Here is a 22,437-nt window from a genome sequence, read left to right as displayed (position 1 = left end):
TCTTTCCCTGTTGTCTGTTCTTGTCTTCTTTGTTGTAAGTTAACTGACCACATATGTGTGGGATTATTCCTGGGCTCTCTATTCTGTTCCATTGATCTACATGTGTTTTTGTGCCAATACAATACTGTTTTGATTACTATAGCTTTATGATATTTGAAATCAGTGAGCGTGATACTTCTAGCTTTGTACTTGTTTCTTAAGATTGCTTTGACAATTCAGGGTCTTTTGTGGTTCCGTACAAATGTTAGGAGTGTATTTTCTAGTTCTGTGAAAAATGTCATGGGTATTTTGATATTGCATTAGATCTGAAGATGGCTTTGGGTAGTATGGACATTTCAACAATGTTAATTCTTCTAATCCATGAACTCAGAATATCTTTCCATTTATTTGTACCTTTTTCAATTTCTTATATCAGTGTCTCATAGTTTTAAGTGTACATGTGTCCTTCACCTCCTTGGTTAAATTTATTCCTAGGTATTTTGTTCTTTTGGCTATAATTGTATATGTAATTATACATACATATATATATAATTAAATATTTAGTCACTATTCAAATTTCCTGGATTATCTAATGTTTAGTATGTGTGTTAAACTCAGGATCAAAATAAGGTAAAAATTGCACTTGGTGGGGCCAGGGTTTTAAGTCTTTTCAAATTTTTTGTCTCACTATGAACTAGTGGATTATAGTTGTTATATTTTTGACAGTGGTCAGTGGGACCCTCTTCGGACTGGCTCTTCAGCCCTTTAGACACACCTCCTGGGTTCTTTGAGGCCACACCCGGGAACAGGAAGCTCGATTCCTGGGGAGGTGGTGCATTTTGCGTCCTAGACCCGACACTTCTGGGGCCCCGCTGCCTTCTAGGGGAAGAGGAATTTGGGCACTGTCTGGGAACTTGATGTTACTGGCTTTTTTCAGTGGACAGAGTAGGAGGTGATGTCTGCCTGCTTTGCACGATTCCCTGCATCATGGGTTTATGCTGCTAGTTCCAGCTCAAGACCTCAGGGTTTTTTCTTAAGTCACCGATCTTTCTCCACAGTGAAAAATTGCAGCGGTGATAACTTCCAGCAGAAGTACTCGTGCCCTGAGGCCACTCTGCACACACCACAGTCTACAAATAACCGTCTCCACACTGCCTCTCAAGTGTGAAATTTCCGAGCGCAGCTTAAGATGTTTTTTCAGTTCTTTTTGCCCGTGGGACTGGATTAATGAAATTCCTGTGTTTAAAGTCACTATAAATAGATTCTCTCTGGGGCTGTGCTACCAACCTGATTCCACTTTGGTTGAGTTCATTTGTTTTATTTTACTTTCAGTTGTTAGGGATTGCTTTTTGAAATTTTAAGTTTTTTGTGTGTAAAATATATACATGGTTCCAAATTTGAAAGCCAGGTGTATTCAGAGGAGCCCAGCTTCTGCCGGCCTTGCTGCTCACTGCTTCTCCCACAGCAAGTCACTTAACTACTTTTACGGCTTTTTGTTAATGTGAGCAGTTACAGATTTATATTCGATTGTGTACATACACAGAACGTGTGTGTAAGTGATAGGAAATGCACACTCGCCTCGCCATGTTTCTCTTCTAGCAAAACGTCCCAGAGGTCACAGTTCCCCATCTCATGCCCCCCCTTCCAGGCCATCGACAGCATCCACCAGGTGGGCGTGTACTGTCTGGCCCTGGTTCCTGCAAACACCTTGCCCAAGGCCCCTCTAGGAGGGATTCACGTTTCTGAAACCAAACAGCGCTTTCTGGAGGGGATGCTGCACCCGTGTAACGTGTTAATGTGCCCTCACACGTGTGTTACCAACCTTCCCAAGCCTCGCCAGAAGCAGCCAGGTTAGTGTACATCACACAACACGTCTATTCCGTCTTCAGACTGCGGCAGCTACGCTTATGTTTAACTGGTGCAGCCCTGTTGAACGCTCCATCTCTGGGGTCGGGGCTAAGAGCCAGAGCGAACGGCACACCGGGTCGGTCCCCACCTCCTGCCCCGCCGGGGAGAGCACAACCCCACGTCCCCAGCATGGGGGTTCCCCCCGCCTGTTAGCACCCACCCCAGGACTGGATTCAGGCCTGGCGTCTGAGCAGTGGAGGCTGCTCCCTGGGGGCAGAACTGATGCCCAAGAGCAGCCCTGGAGCTTGGAATCTAAAGCGCCGCTGCAGCCACCATTGTGCCGTGGGGCGCCGGCCACGCCAAGGCCACGGGGCCTGTGGTCGCCGCACGTGCTGCTACTCGGCTCTGTCATCAGCCACAGTCACCGGGTTGACGGGACCTAGGAAGCCCCAACAAATGGTCAACTTCCCTTCCCTGGTTTAACTCTTATGTACAGTTTTTCATTCCTTTGGTTATGTAAATTTTTAGTAAATGCTAACCTTTGTTGATTATTAAACACATAAAATACCATTAAATGAAACACAACCAGTAAAACAATGAGATAAATACATTAAGAGTTTAGCTGTGGCTGAGGTCTAATCATATCTCCCCAGGGCATCTGCCATGTGGTGAATGTCTCCATCTGGCTTGTTTGTAAGACAGAGATTCTGTTTGTCACTTAGCATAACCCTTGTAGCTGGTTTCCCGAACACCTGTGTCATAGTGAAGAATTAAATGCCTGCCTGTTCAAATAAAAAGTTGTGTGATGATTACCTCTCAGACGTCACCCACCTCTCACTTGCAATCCCCCCTCGCTTTCTAGAGATTGGGCCAGCCTCCATGGTTGTTGGGAACCTGGTCGCTGGGAAGAGAATCGCTCAGGCCTCGGGGAGGGAGCTGTCTCACCTGGAGGACAGTGACCAGGCGAGGAAGGTAAGGGCGGGTGGCTGTGGGGAGGAGGGGCCTCCCTGGCGGGTGGGAAGCCGCCAGCACTGAGCGCCCCCCACCCCCACCCCGTGCGCCCTGCAGCTCCTGTTCCTGCCCGACGTGCTGCGCTGGCGGGCCAGCACCACGCCCGAGCACCTGCTCTTCCTGCTGCTGAGCGCCAAGGTGAGGCCGCCCGCGCCTGCGGGCCACGCACTGCCCGCCTAGGAGGGGGGCCGAGGTCTGTTTCCCAGCCATGGCGCTCAGGCTCAAGTCCTCACGTTTGGAGAACAGCAAGCCTTGGCACCCAGGCCCCGGCTGGCCTGCCTCTCTGTGTGGGAGCCTCGGCTTCCTCACAAGCCACACAGTTACCTTTCTGTGGCTTTTATATTTAACAGGAAAATTCTCATTACCTTGTCTTTTGATTATGAATAGTATGCATGTAAGTACTCCTAAGTGAACTAAAAGGAAATGTTTATTTTGTAAAGATTAGGAATTTAGACCTTCTACATTTGTTGATAGCTTTAACGTGACAAATACTGCTTATTGCCCTGATCCTGGGTACCTTTCAGTGGGCGTTACATGATACCAGGGGCTTCTAGGGTATCAAGGAGAAAGTGTAAGTTGCGGGCCAGTAGACAAACTATGAAAACATGAAAAATAACAATGAAAACCCTGCATGACTCGCTGTCAGGCGCTCCTGGGCCCACGAGGACGCTTGTGCTCTGACGTCTTAGAAACACTGGCCTTGGGACTTCCCTGGTGGTCCAGTGGTTAAGACTCTGCACTCCCAATGCAGGGGGCCCAGGTTCAGTCCCTGGCTGGGGAACTCAGATCGTGCATGCCGCATGGTGCAGCCAAAAAACAACAGAAAGAGAAACACCAGCCTGGCTTTCAGTCCTGCTCATTACTGGCCACTGCTCCTCCGTTCAAAAATATTGATTGCTGCCTGCTACATAAACAGTGTTAAAGAAGACAGAAAAGGCCCCTATTTGCCAGACAGTGAATTAAGTCTTCCTGTGGCTGATGGAATTCTAAAGCCAATAAGTAACAGTTGACCAAGATAAAGTCAGCTCATGGCGAGAAGCTGAAAATCAGTGCAGCCGGGGCTGTGAGGCGGCGAGGCCGGGGCACTGGGCTGACCCCAGGTGTGAACCGTGAGGGGTGTGACGGGGCCCGTGATTCTGAGCGACTCCTCTGGATTGTAAGAGGGCAAGGGTGGGAGCAGGGGGCTGTGGTCCAGGCGAGAGATGGCCATTCAGAGAAGAGGACGTGGGGATGTAGACGCGTGGGGGGGCGGGGGTCAGAGCCAGGCCCGCAGGATCGAGGGTGGCCTGCGTGGGGGCTGAGCGCCTGTGCAGATGGGGCGCTTCCCAGGGAGGAGGGGGCTCTGGGTGGGCGTGTCCAGAGATGCCACCAGGAGCACAGTCAGCCCAGAAGACCCCATGACCGTCTTTAAAGCTCAGAGCTCAGGAGGAACCAACAGAAGACCACCTGGCCTTCTCCAGGTGCATTCCAAAAGCTTGTAAGTTTTTGCACTTCTTTTGGCTTGTCAACCTTCTCAGGTTTGAGTTGTCCTTAGGTCTCCAAGGATATGCCGGCTTTCGACCCGGGAGGAGGCCTGTGCCTGGCAGGTGGTGTCTCTGGCACGAGGTGGCCCCTAGCCTCGGGGACTGGGGGGGCTCTGGGCCTTTGGGCTCCTGGTGCATGCCCAGCATGGCGCTCTGTACCTCGGCTTGGGTGTGAGGAGAGTCTGACCTGCTGCGCGAAGCCCCCGGACCTGCGTGGCGCAGCCTCGGCCAAGGAGCAGTGAGGGGTTTGGACGCTGCGCCAGGCTGTCCTGGAGGCCGGTGGTGGTGAGGCCGAGTGGCGCCATACTTCTCCTGAGAACGACCGAGAGAGCCGTGAGGCCTGACTCGGGTCGGCAGGGGGAGGGAGGCTCAGCTCGGAGCCGGTCCCTGGCCCAGCTCTCCTCTGCAGAGACCCAGGGCGGGGCGCCCCGCCAGCCACTCGTCCGCCCAGGCTCCCTGAAAGAGCAGCCTGCGGTGACCCAGGCCTCGGGACCTGGTGGATGGGGTGCCTGAACATGCGTCAGGGTTCAGTTTAGGGGCCTGTATTTACTGTTTCTCATTTGCTTATGTGTGTTTATATTTAGGATAAGGGTTGCTTTTAGGGAGGGAGAGGATGGAATTGGGGGTGTGTGTAGAGTGGTGATGATTTATTTTATAAAAGAGACATTGAAACAACGTGGCAAAATACTAGGTAATGAAAAGCTGGATACTTATTACATTATTCTTTATAATACTGTTATATTTAAAATATTTTTTCATAACGGCCAAAAGGGTTTTCTTCAATCGCCAAGTCTTTGACCGTGGTGGACGACCAGGCTCTGAGAAGACTGCAGACGGGTCTGGGGTGGCACCTGTCCTGGTTCCTGACCACAGGGGCTCAGACACGGGCTGTGCGCGGAGTGTCCATGGGTCGTCCCCTGCCCCCCGCTCAGCAGTGCCCACGATCGCTTTCCTAGGGCACAGTCACCAGCACCACCACCTGCATCCAGCTGCACAAAAAGGCTGAGAGAGTGGCCGCTGCTCTGATGGAGAAGACCAGGCTGACCACCGGGGCCCACGTGGCCCTGGTCTACCCTCCAGGTAAGGACCTGCCAGCCTGCCCTCTGCCCGTGCCCACCCTGCGCTCCCGTCACGCGTGCCTGCACCCCTGTGAGCACTTGTATGTAATTGTGAGTCCACTCTTGCCTGTCTTAGTGCAGCCTTTCCTTTCTGTTTGCTTTCTTCATCTGGCTGTTCTTCCCGCATCTCTCCCCTCTGTTTTGTTACTAGAAAGCAAACACCCTTGTAACCACCAACCAGGTTGAGAAATGGATCTTTGCTTTTCCTGTCCCAGCCACCTCCTCCATTCTCCAAAAGTAGCCTCTGTCCTGACCTCTGTGGTCACCATTTCTTCCATTTCTCCATAGTTTGATCACCCAGATGAGCGTCCTAGTCATCACAGTTTAGTCTGCCGCTTTTCTTTAAATTTGATACATTTTTAAGTCTCCTTTAACCTGCAGGCTGCCCTCTGTCCATCTCTTCTGTGGCCCTGGAGCGTCCCCGCCGTCTGGAGTGGCTCCGTGTGTGCCGGGCGGCTGCTCCTGGGCTCCCACAGGGAACCCCGGGTCAGACTCCCTCGCAAGACCCTAAGGCTGTTTCTTTCTTTAGCACGCTAGCAGCCATTGACATTCTCTGTCCCGCATTCATTAACGCTTTAAGGGTCACTAAATGGTGGTGTTCTGACTCTGTCCTTTCTTTTTCACTTATCAGCCGTAAACTGTGAACAGACACTTGCCCTCGTTAGTATCTGGTCACCCAGTGGTAGAATTCAGCTGTGAAAGGTAGAGTAAGTGTTGCTTCTTTCCTTCTATCAATAAAATGAATTCTGTTTCTTGTCGCACCCTAGTGGGAGCTTGCTCCCACGTCCTCGTCCTCGGATGTGACCTCCCGTCCTAATGCCTCCTGCTGTCTGCTGGGACCAGGTGCCCCGGCCAGTTCTCTGTGGAGCCTGGTGTTCACAGCACCAGTCTGGGCCAGGGGCTCGTCCCTCCTGGGCTGGCCGCTGGCCGTTGGCCCTTTCCTTGAACAGAGCTCTGATTTAAAATGAGTATAATAATTATATCTTGGAGACAGGCAGTGCCTCATGGGTTCATACTGCTGCACTCAATCAGATTCAGGGTTACAGGCTTTTACTGAACCCTCCTTGACGTTCCGTCTGCTTTACGCCTGTGTCTCCCTTCTTCCCTACTGAGAATCCTGATTCTCCAGGATGGGAGTCGATAGAATTCAAATATCCCAAGATCACTCACTTGCTTTATCCTGTGTCACAAGCAGCATCTCCAAAATAACGGTAGTAATACGTGACCACCTGTGTGATTTTTGAAAGCAGCTTAAATATTTTCACACGTGCTTTCTCCACCCATTTTCCCTGTAGCTGTGCTCTCTGTGTCGCCAGGGCGGGTGGGGCTGGGGGCCTGCAAAGCCGGCCTCTCCTCACCCTCAGTCCACCGGTGACTGCGTTCAGTCTCTTTCTGCCACGCTGGTTCTCTAATTGGTTTCTCAGGAAGGGTTCATGGGAACAGTATCCCCTGAGTTCTTGCTTGTTGGTAACAGTCTGTACACTTCGTAATGAAAGTTGTTTTTGCTAGATAAAAAAATCCCTGACTCACATTTTCTTTTCTTGAGCCTCTCAAATATGTGTCCATTTTCTCCTGGCCTTAAGCATCAAGTCTGACGATAATCTAATTTTCTTCCTCTTATGAGTCACTGGCCTTTTTGCTCTAGGTGCCAAAAGGACATTTTTTTCCCCTTCTTAAAGTCCGGCATATGGTTGTAACATTGATTATTACAAGGCAGCGTTCTCTTACCTAAGGTATCTTTGGAAGGCAGCTACGCTCACCACTATACCATCAATGCCGTACAGTGTATAAGGTATCTTTAAAAAAGAAGCTGCAAATCTTTTTTTTTTTTTTTTTTTTTTGAATTTCAAGGAAGTTTTCTAGAACCGTAGTCTTTTCTCTGTCCCTTCCCTTCCTTTGATCTTCTTCGCATCTCCTTCCTGCTCCCATGGCCCACGTGTTAGGTCTTCTCTGTCGTTTTCCCCGGGAGTGTCTCCATTGAGTTTCCAGTCTCGTCCTCTTCGTGGTTTCTGTGTCCATTGTCTTGTTTGCTCTTGGGCTCCTTCTAGTTGCATCTTCGTTTCTGAAATGATTTTTTGTAATTTCTACTTCTTTCCTCATTTCTTTTTTTCTAGGTCTGATTTTGGTTATTCTTTCGTATCTTGCATCATTTTCTTAATGCATTTTAGCACATGTTAAAATGGGCTGCAGTTCTTATCTGCTGACTTTGCCTGGACAGATGACGGTCTGCCCCTGATTCTTTTCCTTGTACCTTGGGTGGGACTTGGCCCCCGGGCCATCCACACGGATCCCTCACCCCTCCCGTCTCCTTCTGCGCCCCGCTCCGTGGGCCTCTCTGAGTTGGGCTGGATTGCTGGCCCCAAACCCTCATGGCTGCTCACTGGCACCGGTGAGTGGGTGAACGGTTTCCGTCCCTCGCCCTGCTCTCTGATCAGACCCACAGTTGTGAGAACAAGATGCCTGCGCCTCCCCAGTCGGGACGTCTGTGTCTCCTGGGGGCTCCCAGCCCTCCCGGCTCCCTCCGGTGCCACCTGGCTCCTGTGGAATCCCCTCGCTCTGCCCAGTGTGGCCCCCACAGCCCGTCTTCACCGCCGGCGCCGTCTCACCCGCTCGGCGCCCGCTCTGCCCCTCCTGCCTTGTCTTGGGGTCCTGGTTCTGGGAGTTTGCTGCTTGGCTGTTAGGGGATGTTTTTCTCCTGCGTCTGGCGCACGGGTGATGGCACTCGGAAGACCTTTCCCTTTCCCGGGCGGCCTGGGCCTTCGCTGGAACAGGAATCACAGGTTTCTCTGGCGTGGCAGGTGCTTCCCCAGGGTTGTAGATGGTTTTCTTTTTTCCCCCCTTTATAAGTCTGTTGTTGTTTTGCCTGGAAGCTTGTTGGTTCTAGTTCAGGAATTTTACTGGGAAACGCCTGGGCCTAGGTCCTCTCTCACTTTCCTGCCCACTTAACCTTCACCTCAGGAAACTGTTCTTTTTCGTTACTGCCTTTTCTCCCTCCTTTTCATGCTTCTGGAACCGCCTGACTCAGGTTGTGGGTACCGTCTCTTTTTAGTGTGTCTGGCAGGACACGACGTGTGCTGGGTACTTGCTCTCTGCTTGTGGGATCTGGGGGCCTCTTCCCAGGGCGCTGCCGTGGAGGGCTCCCTGCCCGGCAGCCAGGGTGAGCTGGTGGCCCGGCCTGTTTCTGGACGCGGACGCGTGGCGGCTCGGACGCCTCGGGCTCCCGCTGGCGTTACGGTTACGCTGCTCTTTCCGGTCCCGGGAACGTGCGGTCATTTCTCTCCAGGACTGATTGCAGCTCCCACTCTTCTCGTCTCCCTGACCTCAGTGTGAGGCAGACATCTCCCCGGCCGAGATGAGGCCAGGGACACAGCCGCTCAGGAGCCCCGGCCATCACCGTCCACACCCGGCGGAGAGCCTGGGAGGACCACGGCCATGCAGGGGCTCCGGGCTGCAGCTGCAGGCGTGCAGCGTGAGGACATCTGGGGGTGAGGGACGCTGAAGTAACAGGAGAATAGGAGAAAAGATGGAAGGAGGCCCAACGCCTCTCTCTCTTTGGGGCATGTTTGACACTTTATAAAAAATTTTTAGTGAATGAAGGAAGATGCTTGGTGAAGTTCTGAATTTACAACCTTACCAGCAGGTGGAGAGTATAATGAATAGCTGGAGGGCAGATCCCACCCTGCTTGAAGGCTGGGAATGGGTCCAGGTGTTTTGCAGATGCACACCGGTGTGTGTGTGTGTGTGTGTGTGTGTGTGTGTGTGTGTGCGCGCGCGCGCGTGCGTGCGTGCACACGTGTTGTGCATTTCCTGATTTCCTGCGAGGGGCCAGGACTTTCTCCTCACAGGGGTGTGTGGCCCTGGGGTGACCCTCTGGGAGCTGCAGACAGGTGGGGTGCGGGCAGGGACAGGGCTGCCCCGCATGTTTGCCTGGTGACGCCAGGACAAGAGGAGATGCACACGCAGGGATGGCAGGAGCTGCATGAGCTTGTGGAAGTGAGTTGCTGATGGTGCTTTCTTGTGTTCAGTGTGGTGATACCTTTGTGGCGCGTTGGGCAGAGTGGCCCTGCTGGGTGTGAGGACGCTCACACGCGTGTTGGCCTGCCTGCTGGCTCTGTCTCCTGAGCTGCCCACAAGCACAGGGCAGATGGGTGGTCCCTGGTGGGTGGGCTCAGGCCCGTAAAGATGACCGTGCTGAGCACCCCTGGCCCTGATGGAGCATCGTGAACTTGTAATCTGGTGAAACCCGTGAGCTGGGTTAAACGTTGTGTATTTATTTTGACCCTGGAATCAAAACAGCCTGAGACTGGTGTATGGTAGCCAGATGTTGTCAGGCAGGGCCTTGTGTGATTTGAGGACAGCATCTGGAGGAGTCTCCAGGGTGTGGGACTCAGGTGTCCTCAAGTCGGACTGAGTTCAAGAGGGGAAGATGGGTTTTATGTGTGGTACAGTTCCCCCTGAACTTGAAACACATGAAAGAGTTGAAGGAACAGCAAGTGGTCCCACGTTGTGGCGCGGGGTTGAGAGCGGGGCAGGGACATCCTGGCCCATCCCCAGGGGTGTGGGCCTCCCTGGAGAAGCGGCCAGGCCCCCCATGCCAGGGCGCAGATGCACACGAGAGGTGTGGGGCTTCCGGGGTGGGCAGCTCGCCCACCCGCCCTCCATGGCCTCCTCTGGGCCGTGACTGCGCGCCCCCCGCCACCTCCTGGCCTCCCCGTGTCTGGACGGGGGGTGACCTGCAGCGGGGTAGCTCTCTGTCCCTCCGTAACAGTGCTGTTCGGTGCACACCCTGTTAGTGTGGAGGAGGTTGGTTTTATTCAAGCACAGCAGGTGAGACACCTGGTCTTTCTCGTGGATCCATGGCCCTGGACGTGGGGAGCCGCCTTTGACCCGCGGACGCCCTCTGACCATGTGTCTCCCCAGGGGTGGACCTCATTGCCGCCTTCTACGGCTGCCTGTACTGCGGCTGTGTGCCCGTCACTGTGCGGCCCCCGCACCCCCAGAACCTCGCCACCACGCTTCCCACCGTCAAGATGATTGTGGAGGTAGGCAGGCACCGTGGCCGGCAGGGCGGACCAGACCGTGGGCCCGTATGCGGTTCGCTCCCAGGCGCCGAGTCTCACTAGTGCCTTCAACCCGTGCCCTGCAGGTCAGCAAGTCTGTGTGCGTACTCACGACACAGGCCATCACGCGGCTGCTCAAGTCCAAAGAAGCACTGGCCGCCGTGGACGTCAGGACCTGGCCGACCATTCTAGATACAGGTGCGTGTCCTCGCTGCGTTGGTGTGCTCGCTGGCCCCGCCAGGATCAGCCCCCTTTCCTTCCTTTGTTGTAGGGATTGCGTTGTCGCCACGTAAACATAAAGGTTGGCTAAGAGCAGCTTAGCAGCTTCAGTAAATGGTGAGAAGCTACTAACAGGAGCCTCCCGGCTGGGTGCCTGACAGCCTCTGTCCACCAGCTCAAGCCTAGAGCCAGGCACGCAGAACGGAGGGCGGCTGGTGGGAGCAGAGGTCCTTCCAAGGCCCGGCGCCTGTGGACGAGCTCCCTTTGCTGCCTTTCATGCCCACGCAGCGGTTGGCAGTTGCGGGGACATAGGCGGTGCCCACAGCACACACACACACCCGTCCTGGGTCCCCATCATGGGTGCATGCTCCCGCGCCCCAGGAAATGCTTGTGGGCCCCCTCTGCCTTGGCCTGTTGGGTCAGCCATCAAGACACCCCAAACCAGCAGCACCCTGCAGGCTCCATCGGTAACTCGAGGCGCACGGCCACATGGGTGCCAGCCAGCAAGCAGAGAGGGGTCCCTCCTTCCCCTTCGCACCTGGTGGGTATAGGTGCCTGTCCTTGCCCACCAGGGCACTGCCCACTAGAGGAAGTCAGGGACCGTGTTGTCAGTGGCCACCTGCCTGATACCAGCAACAGGCACGGGGAGCTGGTCCAGGGCGGCTGGCGGGGTGCCCAGGGGTGGGCCCGGGAGCAGATGGGCTCCGGGGAGTCCCCTCACCTCACCTGCTCCCTGCCCTCGCCTCGCCTGCGCCCACCTGTGCGCGGTCAGTGCTGTGCCCATCTCATGGTCCTGAAGGAACGCGATGAAGCACCCAGAGCCCTGGGGGCCCATCCTTAGCACTCACTGTGCACAGAGATGTCAGTAATCCTGGCTCCATCACAGGCTCTGGGACCCTGGCCAAGTCCCCGCTCCTCTGAGCTTTCCTGTGGGGCTCTCTCGGCCCAGCTCCAGCCCTCCGTGTCCACCTCGTCCCCTGTCCCCATCCCCACATGCTCAGCGTGGTCGCGAGGGTCCGTTCCACGTGACCTTCCCTGCGTGCATGCGCGGCCACTGCTCTCCCGCAGCCTGACTTCTGCTCTGAGCTCCCCAGCTCCCCAGGTGCGTCCTGTCTCCTCTCTCCCCACGAGAGCCTGAGCTAGCATCCACGCCACCCGTGTCTCCTGACCGACAGATGACATACCCAAGAAGAAGGTGGCCAGCATCTTCAGGCCCTCGTCCCCAGACGTGCTCGCATACTTGGACTTCAGCGTGTCGACCACGGGGATCCTGGCGGGTGTGAAGGTGGGTCCTCTGGCTGGAGCTCCCCTCCACTCCGGCCCCTGACACAGTGGGCGGGGAAAGGGCAGAAGGGTGTTGGCTGCAGGTCTGTGCAGGCCCTTCCTCCTCCCAGAGCTTAAAGCAGCAGGTTTGCTCCTTAAAATTTGTGTTAAATACCAATATACCCCAGGATTAGGTTAGCCTGAGAGTGATGCGTATTTTAGTGTTTTATGGTAATGTCTAAACTTTCTGATTCGTGACTGTCTGGCCTCGAGGACCAGGTGACTTGGATGAGTCTGTCACATTAGCAGGCACCAAACGCTCCACTAAAGTTCTCTATTACCCTGAACTTTCGCCTAGAAGATTCCTAGTGTGTCATACCTGGGTACTGATTGGTGTATGTGGGATTGGGGCCAGCCACCCTTTCAGGAAGTGAAGGTGTCTGGCTGCTGTGGGCAGCCACACATTCCCTCACATCACTGAGCAGAGCTTTCCTTTCACTCCTTAAGATGTCGCACGCAGCCACCAGCGCCCTGTGCCGCTCCATCAAGCTGCAGTGTGAGCTGTACCCCTCCAGGCAGATCGCCATCTGCCTCGACCCCTACTGTGGCCTCGGCTTTGCCCTGTGGTGTCTCTGTAGGTGAGTGTGCAGGTAGAATGTGCAGGTGAGTGGAGGGTGAGTGTGCACGTGAGTGGAGGGTGAGTGTGCAGGTGAGTGGAGGGTGGGTGTGCAGGGGAGTGGAGCTGAGTGTGCAGGTAAGTGGAGCTGAGTGTGCAGATGAGTGGAGGGTGAGTGTGCGGGTAGAATCCCCCCACTCCTTACCCCACCCCCAGCTGAATTGCTTCTTTAGACGCCCCCTTTCTAAGGTACATTTTTGACGCCCACCAAACAGAGGATACATGTATGAGTGGGTTGGTTTGTGTGGGTGTTTGGTGGGTTGGAGTTAGGGTCTGAAATTGAGTAAAAGAGTGAAAATGCCTTTTTATTAAGTGCACACTCTCCGTTACTGCTAATTCCATCCAGAACAGGGAAGTAGGAACCCATCTTTGTAAGCAGAACCCCGTCCCTGCCGGCTGGCCCGTCCCTGACAGCGACCCTGGATCCTTGAGTGCTGGTGGCGGGACCTGCGCCCCCAAGTTTTCTACTGAAAGCCCCACTCGGCCAGAGCAGAAAGGGTGGGCTCTGCCGGGAAGGGCAGTGTCCTTGAGGGGAGAGACGCCCGCACACATGCTGACCCCGCCCCTGTCGCTGTCGCAGTGTCTACTCGGGACACCAGTCGGTGCTGGTGCCCCCGCCGGAGCTGGAGACCAACGTGTCCCTGTGGCTGTGGGCTGTCAGCCAGTACAAGGCCCGTGTCACCTTCTGCTCCTACTCGGTGATGGAGATGTGCGCCCGGGGCCTGGGCGCGCAGACAGCGGTGCTCAGGGTGCGTGCCGTCCGGGCCTGGAGAGAGCCCCGGACCTCTCCCGGCAGCCGAAAACCCTCCCGGGGCGCCCCGCCCCCTGCTGTGAGCTCCCCCACACACCCCCAACACACACCCATGGTGCACCTCCTGGGAGGAGAGGGGGGCGGGCGCAGGGCAGGGTGGGCCCAACCCCGGGTCTCCGAGGCCTCAGGGGCCGGAGCCGAGAGGGCGGAGCGGGGGAGACAGAACCGAGGAGGCGGGGCTCGAGCAGCTTGGCCTTTCCGCTCAGACCCGGCGGTGTGCGCCCACTCCTCCCACAGATGAAGGGCGTGAACCTGTCGTGCGTGCGCACCTGCATGGTGGTGGCCGAGGAGCGGCCCAGGATCGCGCTCACACAGTCCTTCTCCAAGCTGTTCAGGGACCTGGGTCTGCCTGCGCGTGCTGTGAGCACCACGTTTGGCTGCAGGGTCAACGTGGCCATCTGCCTCCAGGTAGGCGGCAGGACTTCCCGCTGGGCGCCACGTGCACGCGCTGCGCTTCTCCGTCGGCCTTGGGTCCTTTCTGGTCCTCCCAGCCTTTGATGTTGCGTTTTCCAAATAGCACGTTAGCTTTGAGAGCTGAGGATTTTACTTTAAAAGAGATTTTGTTCTTGATGAACAAAGACTTATTTGGAAAAATCAAAATTTTTTTGACCAGTGACTATTATCTGGAAGAATTTCTAAGTTGGATATGGTATGCAATTAGTATTCTAAAGCAAGAATAACCTGATTGTTTTTTAAGACATCTAGCAATTTTAAATGGAAACATTAGCGAGTGTGATAATTTATATTGCCCAGAATTCATTTTTGGAACATTAAGATATTTTACTTATTAAAAGGAAACAAAGTTTCAGAACAGCTAACTATAGTGCAGTGCTGTTTACTGCTTCTGAATTCAGGTGACTCTGGCTGTTTTCCAGATTTCCTACTCGCACCTCAGTCCCACTTCTTTCTAAACCACGTTGCGTGCCTCACGCACCCACGTCCAGGAGTTGTTGGGAGGAAAGGCCTCAGGGGAACCACAGTTCCTCATCCCCAAGCCCGTACTGGCCAGTGCCTGCCGGACACAGGGAGGGTCTCGGCTGCAGAGCCGGGCGTCCTGTTGTCCTGGTGTTCCTGTGACGGCCTCTCCACAATGGAGATGGCTGACCATCTCGCTCGGACCCTTGCTGAGTGGCAGGAGCGGGGTGGTCCCTCGTGAGGTCCTCCCATTGTAGACAGTGCGACTGCACCTCGGCTGCTGGCGCAGGGTCGGTGGCTGTCAGCGCAGCCCTTCTGTCTGCTCAGTGTCTGGCAGCCCGGGCCCTCCTTCTTGGAAACGCGGTGGCATCTGTGTTGCTTATCAGCACGTGGGCAGCAGAAGTCTTGCTGGGACGTTCTTGGTTTGTACTTTGAGATGCAGTGACGCACTTTGCTCTCTCTCAGCTGTGTTTCTCACGTGCCTGTGCTCTCTGTGTTTCCTGTGGCTTCTCCCTGTCTCCCTCTGCTGGCCTCCTTTGTCCGCCCAACTGGCTGGGAAAGCTGGCTGAGCAGGTACGACCTTGACCTCGCCCTCGAGGTGCCTCTGTGCTTCCCATGAGTTCACGTGGCCTCTCGTGAACTCCAGACAAATACGTGTTTCTTCTGCTCACAGTGGACGTTATTTGACATATTACAAAAGCTCCTTTGTAACTGAATTTTAGGACAAAAAGTATTTTCAGAAGCATTTAACCTTCATTTTAATCAATTGCCTCTGGAGGAAGGGCTGTGTTTAGTCTCAATGAAAAAAATTTCCATTTTCATTCCAGGGCAGACATAGGTCGCTTTGGGATCTTCAGAGAATGATGCTGGGGCGGAGTGTCCATGTAACTTGATGTTCCTTATCTAATGAAAAGGAACGTGCTGTCCTGTAATCAGGGCCAACGTCAGCTGTCAGATGAGAGGAGAGAGAGTGAGGACGTCATTCTGGCAAATCCCTGGTGGGGCTTCGCTGTGCTCAGTCCTCAGGAGAATTAGGTCGGCGCGAGCATGGCTCAGTGGAAATGCCTCAAAACCCATAGCAGTGTTTTCTTAGAGACCAGCGGGAATAGAGCTATCAGGACTGAAATGTGAAACTGTTTGACTTGACATCTTCCTTCAGTGTTACTGGAGGTTTCCCTCGATGGTACCAAGCCTTGTAGATGTTTGCAGGAAGGCAGACTCTTGCTGGGAGCAGAGCAGCTGCCCTCCCGGCCCCACCCCACCCCCAGGGCCGGAGGAGCTGTCCCCCAGCTGCACCCGTGTGGAGGCGATGCCCCTGGAAACCACGGTGTGAGGCCCGAGTGGACGTACCTCTGCTGCTCCCCTTGCAGGGCACGGCCGGCCCGGACCCCACGACCGTCTACGTGGACATGAGGGCACTGCGCCGTGACAGGTAACAGCACCCAGGCCCCCAGGCAGCCTGGGCCTCCCCTGCATCCCTGTGTCCTCCCTTGATCAGTCATTCCCACGACCAGGAAGGGAATGACCTTCCAAGAGTGACCGAGCATTTGACACGTGGCTTTTTATGGGGTAGAAAACAAGTAAGCCCATCGTTGGGCAGGACAGAGGCATCACGTCAGCAGACATGTCCCGGGGGCCACGGTGTGTACCTGCGGGTCGGGGTCCCTCCTAGCTTTGGAGCCGGATCCCAGTTCTGGATCCTCAAATGCAGCTTGAGGTAAACCATGGTGGAGCTTCCCGGGGGGCGAGGCCAGCTGGCCAGGGACCCCCCGAGGACATAGAGCCAGCTCCTGCCCTGAGCAGTGCTTGGTGCGCCACGCACCCGAAGTCACTGCTCCAAGGTCACAGCAAGGTCCTGACCAAAAGGCTAAAGGCTTGGCTGTTGTCAGCGGACTGGCTATCGCAGTGATAATCAATTTCTGACTACCTTGTGAGTTGCCTTTTTAGAGATTGTTGTCTGTGTAGTAAATTTTATTCTGAAATTTTTCCCTTGTTAATTTTTAGGGTACGTTTGGTGGAACGGGGTTCTCCGCACAGTCTGCCATTGACAGAGTCTGGAAAGGTAGTGCAGGGGACTGGGCCTCCATCCTTGCATCGTCCCTGGGAGGTGCTCGCAATGAGCACAGACCCCTGTGGTCGGGCTGGGCTGGGCTGACGTAGAGGCCTCTCCTCGCTGCAAACACACACACACACACACACACACACACACACACACACACACACCACACCACACACACAAACACACACATATACACACACAACCACACACCACACACACACACACTTGCTAAGTCTTTACGTCTACATCTGAGCTCCATTTCCCAAAAGGGAGGACCTCAGGTGCAGAGATCTAGAAGGAACTACACTGCTGGGTCTTGAGGCCACGGGGCTCCTGTTGCCTTCATGGCGGCCCCGGAGCAGCGCACTGGGGCCTGGAAGAACTCAGCCCCTGGCTCAGGTGACAGCCAGGAAGTGGTCCCCACCACAGTGGCAGTTTACCATTAAAGCAGTCCAGGTCTGGTGCAATCTCAGGGGCCCAGAGTGGGCTCAGGTGGTGGGGCTGTGAGACCACCTGAGGGCACCCGGGGAAAAACTTTGAGCCGCCGTGAGGGGCCAGCAGACGGAGCCAGGAGGACAGGCGTTCTCAGAAGCAGGGGGGGTTCAGAGGAAGGACGAAGGCCCCCAGGAACCGTCAGACAATGTGATGGTGGGGGGAGGCCTGCGCCCCGGCCCCGGGCCTCCCTCTGCAGCTGCACAGCCAGAGGAGGGCTCGGCACAGCCCCTGCCCTGCGCGCACGTGCCCAAGCTGCCCCCAGGGAGACGGGGAGATGCCCGCGGGCAGCAGCGCAGGACGAGCCCTTGGTGAATGTGAGGGAGGAGCAGGCGGGGGCTGCGCACCAGCAGGGGCCGCCCCAGAGGAGGAGCAGAGACCTGGGGAGAAGGCTCAGCTGGCGCAAAGGTCCTGGGGCCACGGGGAGGCCTGCGTGCGGGAACTGCACTGGGGGGAGGGGAGGAGGAGAGAAGGGTGCTCTTGTGGGCAGGTGGGCGTGGGGCCTGGGAAGGAAGGCACAGACCCTGGAGGAGGGGGGTGCGGACACAGGCCAGGGCTCCCTTCCCGTCCTTCCCACGCGCACAGAAACGCCCTGTGAGCAGTCCGCGTTGTCCTTTCTGCAGACGCAATTCTTAATTCTTTCTGGTGCCTTTTTGTTTCCTATCACACGTGGCTCGGCATCCGTTTTTGATGGACTTTCCCCCCTGTATTTCTCTGTTGGGATAAATTGGCGCTGACAGACCTGGGTCCTGGAAAGACCTCTGGCTTCAGGGTTTGGGTGGGTGGGCCACACGGGGAGGGGTCAGAGGGTCAGCAGCATCTGGGGAAACAGAACGGCCCCACCAGGGCTGTGGGGGCAGCACGAGGAGAGGAGGGTCTGGCGCCGGCCGCGGTGACCTCTTGTGACCCCTCATCCCTTCCTCCACTGCCTGCAGGTCTCCACTGTCATCTCCCGTTTTACACCTGGGGAACTGAGGACACAGAACAGGTGTCCGGGAGCAGCCAGGTGGTCTGACTTGAGCCCCGTGAGGCCCCGCAGGCCCGGCGGGGGTCCTGGACCCGGGGCCCGTGCTCAGCAGCTGCTCCACTCTTGAGTCTGGGGGCAGGAAGGCCTCTTGGGGGCCAGGTTTCCATCCAGAGCCGGGGGCTCAGGGGGGCCGGGGTGAGGGGGGACGCAGCCGAGGCATGTGGACCCCCGGCACTCGTGAGCTCTCACAAAGGGGCCTCGGGGAAGGACCGCCTCGACCCCTCTTGCCGTCCAAAATAGGGTCCATTCTCAGGAACTGGGTGATTTTGCTAAGATTCAGAATTTATTTTTCTCTATTAAAATCTCTCCTGTTAAAATTCAAAGTCAGATTTAGGTTGGCTTCTGAACCTGATCACCCCCGTGTACGTGTCACATCCTTTGGATCAGCTTCGAAGGACGTTGTTTTGACGCACTTGAGTCAGGAGGGCCGTGCTGCCTCTGACCCGGAGCACGGTTCTCCTTGCAGATCCTCCCTGGAGTGAAGGTCATCATTGCCCACAGCGAGACCAGAGGGCCCCTGGGCGACTCGCACCTGGGCGAGGTGAGGCTGCAGGGCCCCAGCGCCCCGGGCCTGCTCTTCACCCTCCTCCCCGTTCTGCCCCGGATTCGGGAGTTCTGACCCTTTGGGGTCGCACGTGCTTTGGGGAACCTGGCCCCACAGTGCTTGTGCTCCTGGACCCAGTCCCTGGGTGGGATTTCAGGGTCCTGCCCTTGGGATGAAGCCCCCCACCCTGTTACCCTACTAGCAGAGGGAAACCTTGAGTTGCAGGCACTGGGTGGCTTAAGGAGCCTCGCAGGAGCCAGCAGCCATGGAGGATACAGCTGTCCCTTGAAGAGAAGTTCCTGCAGCCCCCAGTGGGGGTCAGCACGGGGCAGACCCCATAGCTAAGAGGGATGGTCTTCTCCATCCCGGGGACACGGGGCAGGGGGTTCCTCACTGCCCCAGGACACAGGCTGTGCTGGGGTCCTTGTTATGCCTGCGTACAGCACCTGGTCTAGAGTAACGGGACAGGTGGGACCCAGTACCTGGTGGCCAGGACGGCAGGTGGAGCCTGGGTGCCCAGGCTGGTCTGTTACGGTGGGAACGGTCTCAGCTCCCAGTTCCGGGCCTGGGGGCCAGCATCCTGCACTGCTGAGGGCAGCACCCACGGGTGTCCACACACACTGCCTGGCCCCTGACCAGCTGGGACGAGGGCATGGGTGGGCCTGGGGCTCATGCCGCATTGGCCAGGAAAGGTGTCCCAGTCCCAGGGCTGGGTGTGCTCTGCCTGGGGCCTCGCCCCAACCCCACCCCCTTCCTGGCCAGCTGGGCCCAGGCCTGTTAGGGCAGCAGTGGGTCCCAAGACAGTCCTGGCAGGTCTTCCCCAGGCCGGGACCCATGTGGCCACGCTGTCTCCTCTTTCGGACCCTGCTTTTGGGGGATACCTAGAGCCTGGTAGTCAGTTGGGAGCCGCCTGTGGGTCCTGGAGGGCCCTGCCTTTAGAAGGGTGCCCTGGGGGCCCGTGACGCTCTGGGCACCGTTAGCCCACGTGCGGGCGGGTCTGCGCCCCGACTCTCTCGCTGGCCCTGTGTGCACGTGCACGTGCAGGTTGCTCCCGGTTCTCTCTTTCCGTCAGCTGTGTACATCGCTGTCCCACAGGCGTCTCTCCGGGGTCCAAGGAGGGGAACGGTTCGTTTGAAGGAGGACAGTCACTTGCCTGCTTTCCGTGCCTGTTGTTGTAACTTAGTTCGAGTGCCCCGTCCCCGCCCCTGCCCCCGTGTGCTGTGGCGTTGCTGCCGTGAATCGGCACAGATTGTGCCGGGCACCGTGGCGACTGACCCCCTCGTCCCCTGGGCCCCCAGGTCTGGGTGAGTAGCCCGCACAGCGCCACTGGGTACTACACGGGCTACGGGGAGGAGGGGCTCCACGCCGACCACTTCAGTGCCCGGCTGAGTTTCGGAGACACCCAGACCGTTTGGGCAAGGACTGGCTTCCTGGGATTCCTCCGAAGGACAGAGCTCACCGACGCCAGCGGAGGTGAGGGGTCCCTGTGCAGCCCCACACCGGCACCTGAGCCCCATGCGGGTGGCATCTTGGGGGCCCCCGCTGACTCACCTCGCCCCTCGCTAGGAGCTTGTGTCTCTAGGTGCCCTGACACGGTTGTCTCTGAGAAAATTACTCTTTTTCCTTCACTGGTCTTGGACCCCAGCCTCTGCGGAGGATGCGGGGTTGCTGGCAGAGGCTGTGGGCCCCCCAGGCTTAGCCGTGGGCGCGTCTCACTAGCCATCTGTTGGGCCCTCCCCACACGGCCCCCCAAGCTTTCAAAGTCCCTTGGCCACAGCACGCTGGCCGGATGCCGTCAGAACTTTTGGGAGCCCCTGTAGCTGCTGCTTCGTTTCCAGAGATAGCAAAAGTTATTGTTAAATACATATTCAGACGTGGGCGTAACTTCTCTGAATCTCAGGGGGCCGAGCGTGGCCGGAGGCTGTCGTCAGGCAAGGTTTGAGTTGCCAGCCATCGGCACCGCGTGCCGTGCTGAGGTGGGCGAACTGTGCTGTCCACAGAACGACACGATGCGCTGTACGTGGTGGGGTCTCTGGACGAGACGCTGGAGCTGAGGGGCATGCGCTATCACCCCGTCGACATCGAGACGTCAGTGATCCGGGCGCACAGGAGCATCGCCGAGTGGTGAGGGCCTGGGGCGCCCGTCACCCAGCTCTCCGGGGCCAGGGCAGGCACCGCAGCCATGCGGGTGAGGCAGCCGCCTTCCTCTCCGGGAGCGGACCCCAGACACGCTCTTGGGATCACGGGCCAGAGACCCCTTGTTTGGGTTTGCTTGCTTTTTCCTCTTCCTAATCAGTCTTAAGCTAAGAGTCTGTCCGCAAATGCACAGGCAAAACGTGAGAGCTCCACGGTTATCCTGAAGTGCTTCTGCTTTTAACATGAATTTCCTGATTTAAATGGTCAAGACTCAGGATTTCTTCACTTTCTAGGGAGCTTGCCTTGGGAAAGGTACAGCTTTCGACATCACGTATTCTTGATTCTTAGCGAGAACTTTCATTAGAATAGATATTCCCGTAAAACACACTTAACTTGGCCTTTGAATTGTAACTGACCTTGAGCAGGAGAGTGACGTCAGTGAACCTACTTTGGTTTTTTCCACTGGTCTCTTTCTGATGCCCTTTCCCAGCCCCCAGAGCCTGTGCCCGACCCCGTGTGACACCGCCCGCCTTCTCCCTGCAGTGCCGTGTTCACCTGGACCAACCTGCTGGTGGTGGTGGTGGAGCTGGATGGACTGGAACAGGATGCACTGGACCTGGTGGCCCTGGTGACGAATGTGGTGCTGGAGGAGCATCACCTGGTGGTGGGCGTGGTGGTCATCGTGGACCCAGGCGTCATCCCCATCAACTCCCGCGGGGAGAAGCAACGCATGCACCTGCGTGACGGCTTCCTGGCCGACCAGCTGGACCCCATCTACGTCGCCTACAACATGTGAGCACAGCTCACACCCCGGCCCTGAGAGGGGCCTCAGGGCGCGTCGGAGGTGCTAGGATGTGTGAAACACGGCAGCATCTGCAGCCCCCAGGCCCTGGGAGCACGGTGCCCTGCCTCCTACGCTCTTACAGGTCCGTCTCATTTTAAAAACCACTTCCTGAGTTATTCAAAGAAATCTTTTTATTATCAAGGACATTTACAGAAGCATGAATGTCAGTCTTTTAACAGATGGGGTGACTGGGAGAGAGGCCTGGTGTGGGCACTGCGGGAGCTGCAGGTGTGAGTCTGCACTTTTTTAGGCTGAAAATACAGTTCTCAGTTTTAAAAATTCAAATGTTTTTTTCCCACTTCAAATGACGAGTTCATATATAGAATTTATGCTAGGAGGAATTTGAGACCCAAGTACAGCTGTTTCGATTCTGATTCACAGGAAAGCGCGGAGCCCAGAAAGGCTGGTGGACAGGAGTGAGGCTGGCCTGGCCGCCCTGCCCACCTTTGGGCCCCAGACCAGGCACTGGACGCACACACTTCCTCTCTTGAAACAGGTGTGCACGGCTGTCTGCCTGTGTGGTCACTAACGCTCGACAGGGGCCATCTGGGGCCGTCAGGTGAGGTGCTCTGTTTCGGAAAGATAAACCAGCATTGAGTTTTAAACCACTTTCTAAGTTTCTGATTTCTTGCTCTTCACCTGAAGTGCTTGTTTTCATAACCACAGTAGAAGGTCTTCTCACTGCACGGAAGCGTACTGAATTATCATTTTTATTCCACGTCAACAGACGTGGAAGCCCCGGTGGGGTGAGGTTTCCGTCCTCGGTGATGTCTGCTGAGCACCGGCAGTGCAGCCGAGGGGCCCAGCCCAGGAGGGCCTTGCCCCTTGCTGTTGCGTTTTGAGTTGTGTGCCTGTAAAATTTGGGCAAATCATGTTCAGTTATTTTATTCTAACTTGACCAGACTGAGTGGT

General features: G+C 56.2%; 1 protein-coding gene and 1 non-coding gene across 2 annotated transcripts in view; both read left to right on the top strand.

The window, feature by feature from the left end:
• The window catches only part of DIP2A (DIP2 acetate--CoA ligase A), a 96,340-nt gene extending 74,863 nt beyond the window's left edge, over positions 1-21,477 (top strand). Inside the window, exons 23-38 of the mRNA XM_007452476.1 lie at positions 1,628-1,829; positions 2,690-2,799; positions 2,896-2,976; positions 5,318-5,441; positions 10,400-10,521; positions 10,626-10,737; positions 11,934-12,043; positions 12,529-12,659; positions 13,278-13,446; positions 13,746-13,916; positions 15,794-15,855; positions 16,428-16,485; positions 18,468-18,542; positions 19,844-20,018; positions 20,546-20,669; positions 21,225-21,477. Coding sequence (XP_007452538.1) covers positions 1,628-1,829; positions 2,690-2,799; positions 2,896-2,976; positions 5,318-5,441; positions 10,400-10,521; positions 10,626-10,737; positions 11,934-12,043; positions 12,529-12,659; positions 13,278-13,446; positions 13,746-13,916; positions 15,794-15,855; positions 16,428-16,485; positions 18,468-18,542; positions 19,844-20,018; positions 20,546-20,669; positions 21,225-21,477 — 2,079 coding nt within the window. The remainder of the gene's footprint in view (positions 1-1,627; positions 1,830-2,689; positions 2,800-2,895; positions 2,977-5,317; positions 5,442-10,399; positions 10,522-10,625; positions 10,738-11,933; positions 12,044-12,528; positions 12,660-13,277; positions 13,447-13,745; positions 13,917-15,793; positions 15,856-16,427; positions 16,486-18,467; positions 18,543-19,843; positions 20,019-20,545; positions 20,670-21,224) is intronic.
• On the top strand, positions 3,547-3,619 carry TRNAG-CCC (transfer RNA glycine (anticodon CCC)). Its single transcript has one exon. It is a non-coding gene; the product is annotated as a tRNA-Gly (tRNA).
• Positions 21,478-22,437: the final 960 nt, after the last annotated feature.

Source organism: Lipotes vexillifer, unplaced genomic scaffold, assembly GCF_000442215.2.
Source record: "Lipotes vexillifer unplaced genomic scaffold, Lipotes_vexillifer_v1.1 scaffold545, whole genome shotgun sequence".
Classification (NCBI taxonomy): domain Eukaryota; kingdom Metazoa; phylum Chordata; class Mammalia; order Artiodactyla; family Lipotidae; genus Lipotes; species Lipotes vexillifer.
Note: the sequence above shows the minus strand (reverse complement) of the source record. Positions and strands in the feature narration are given on the sequence as shown.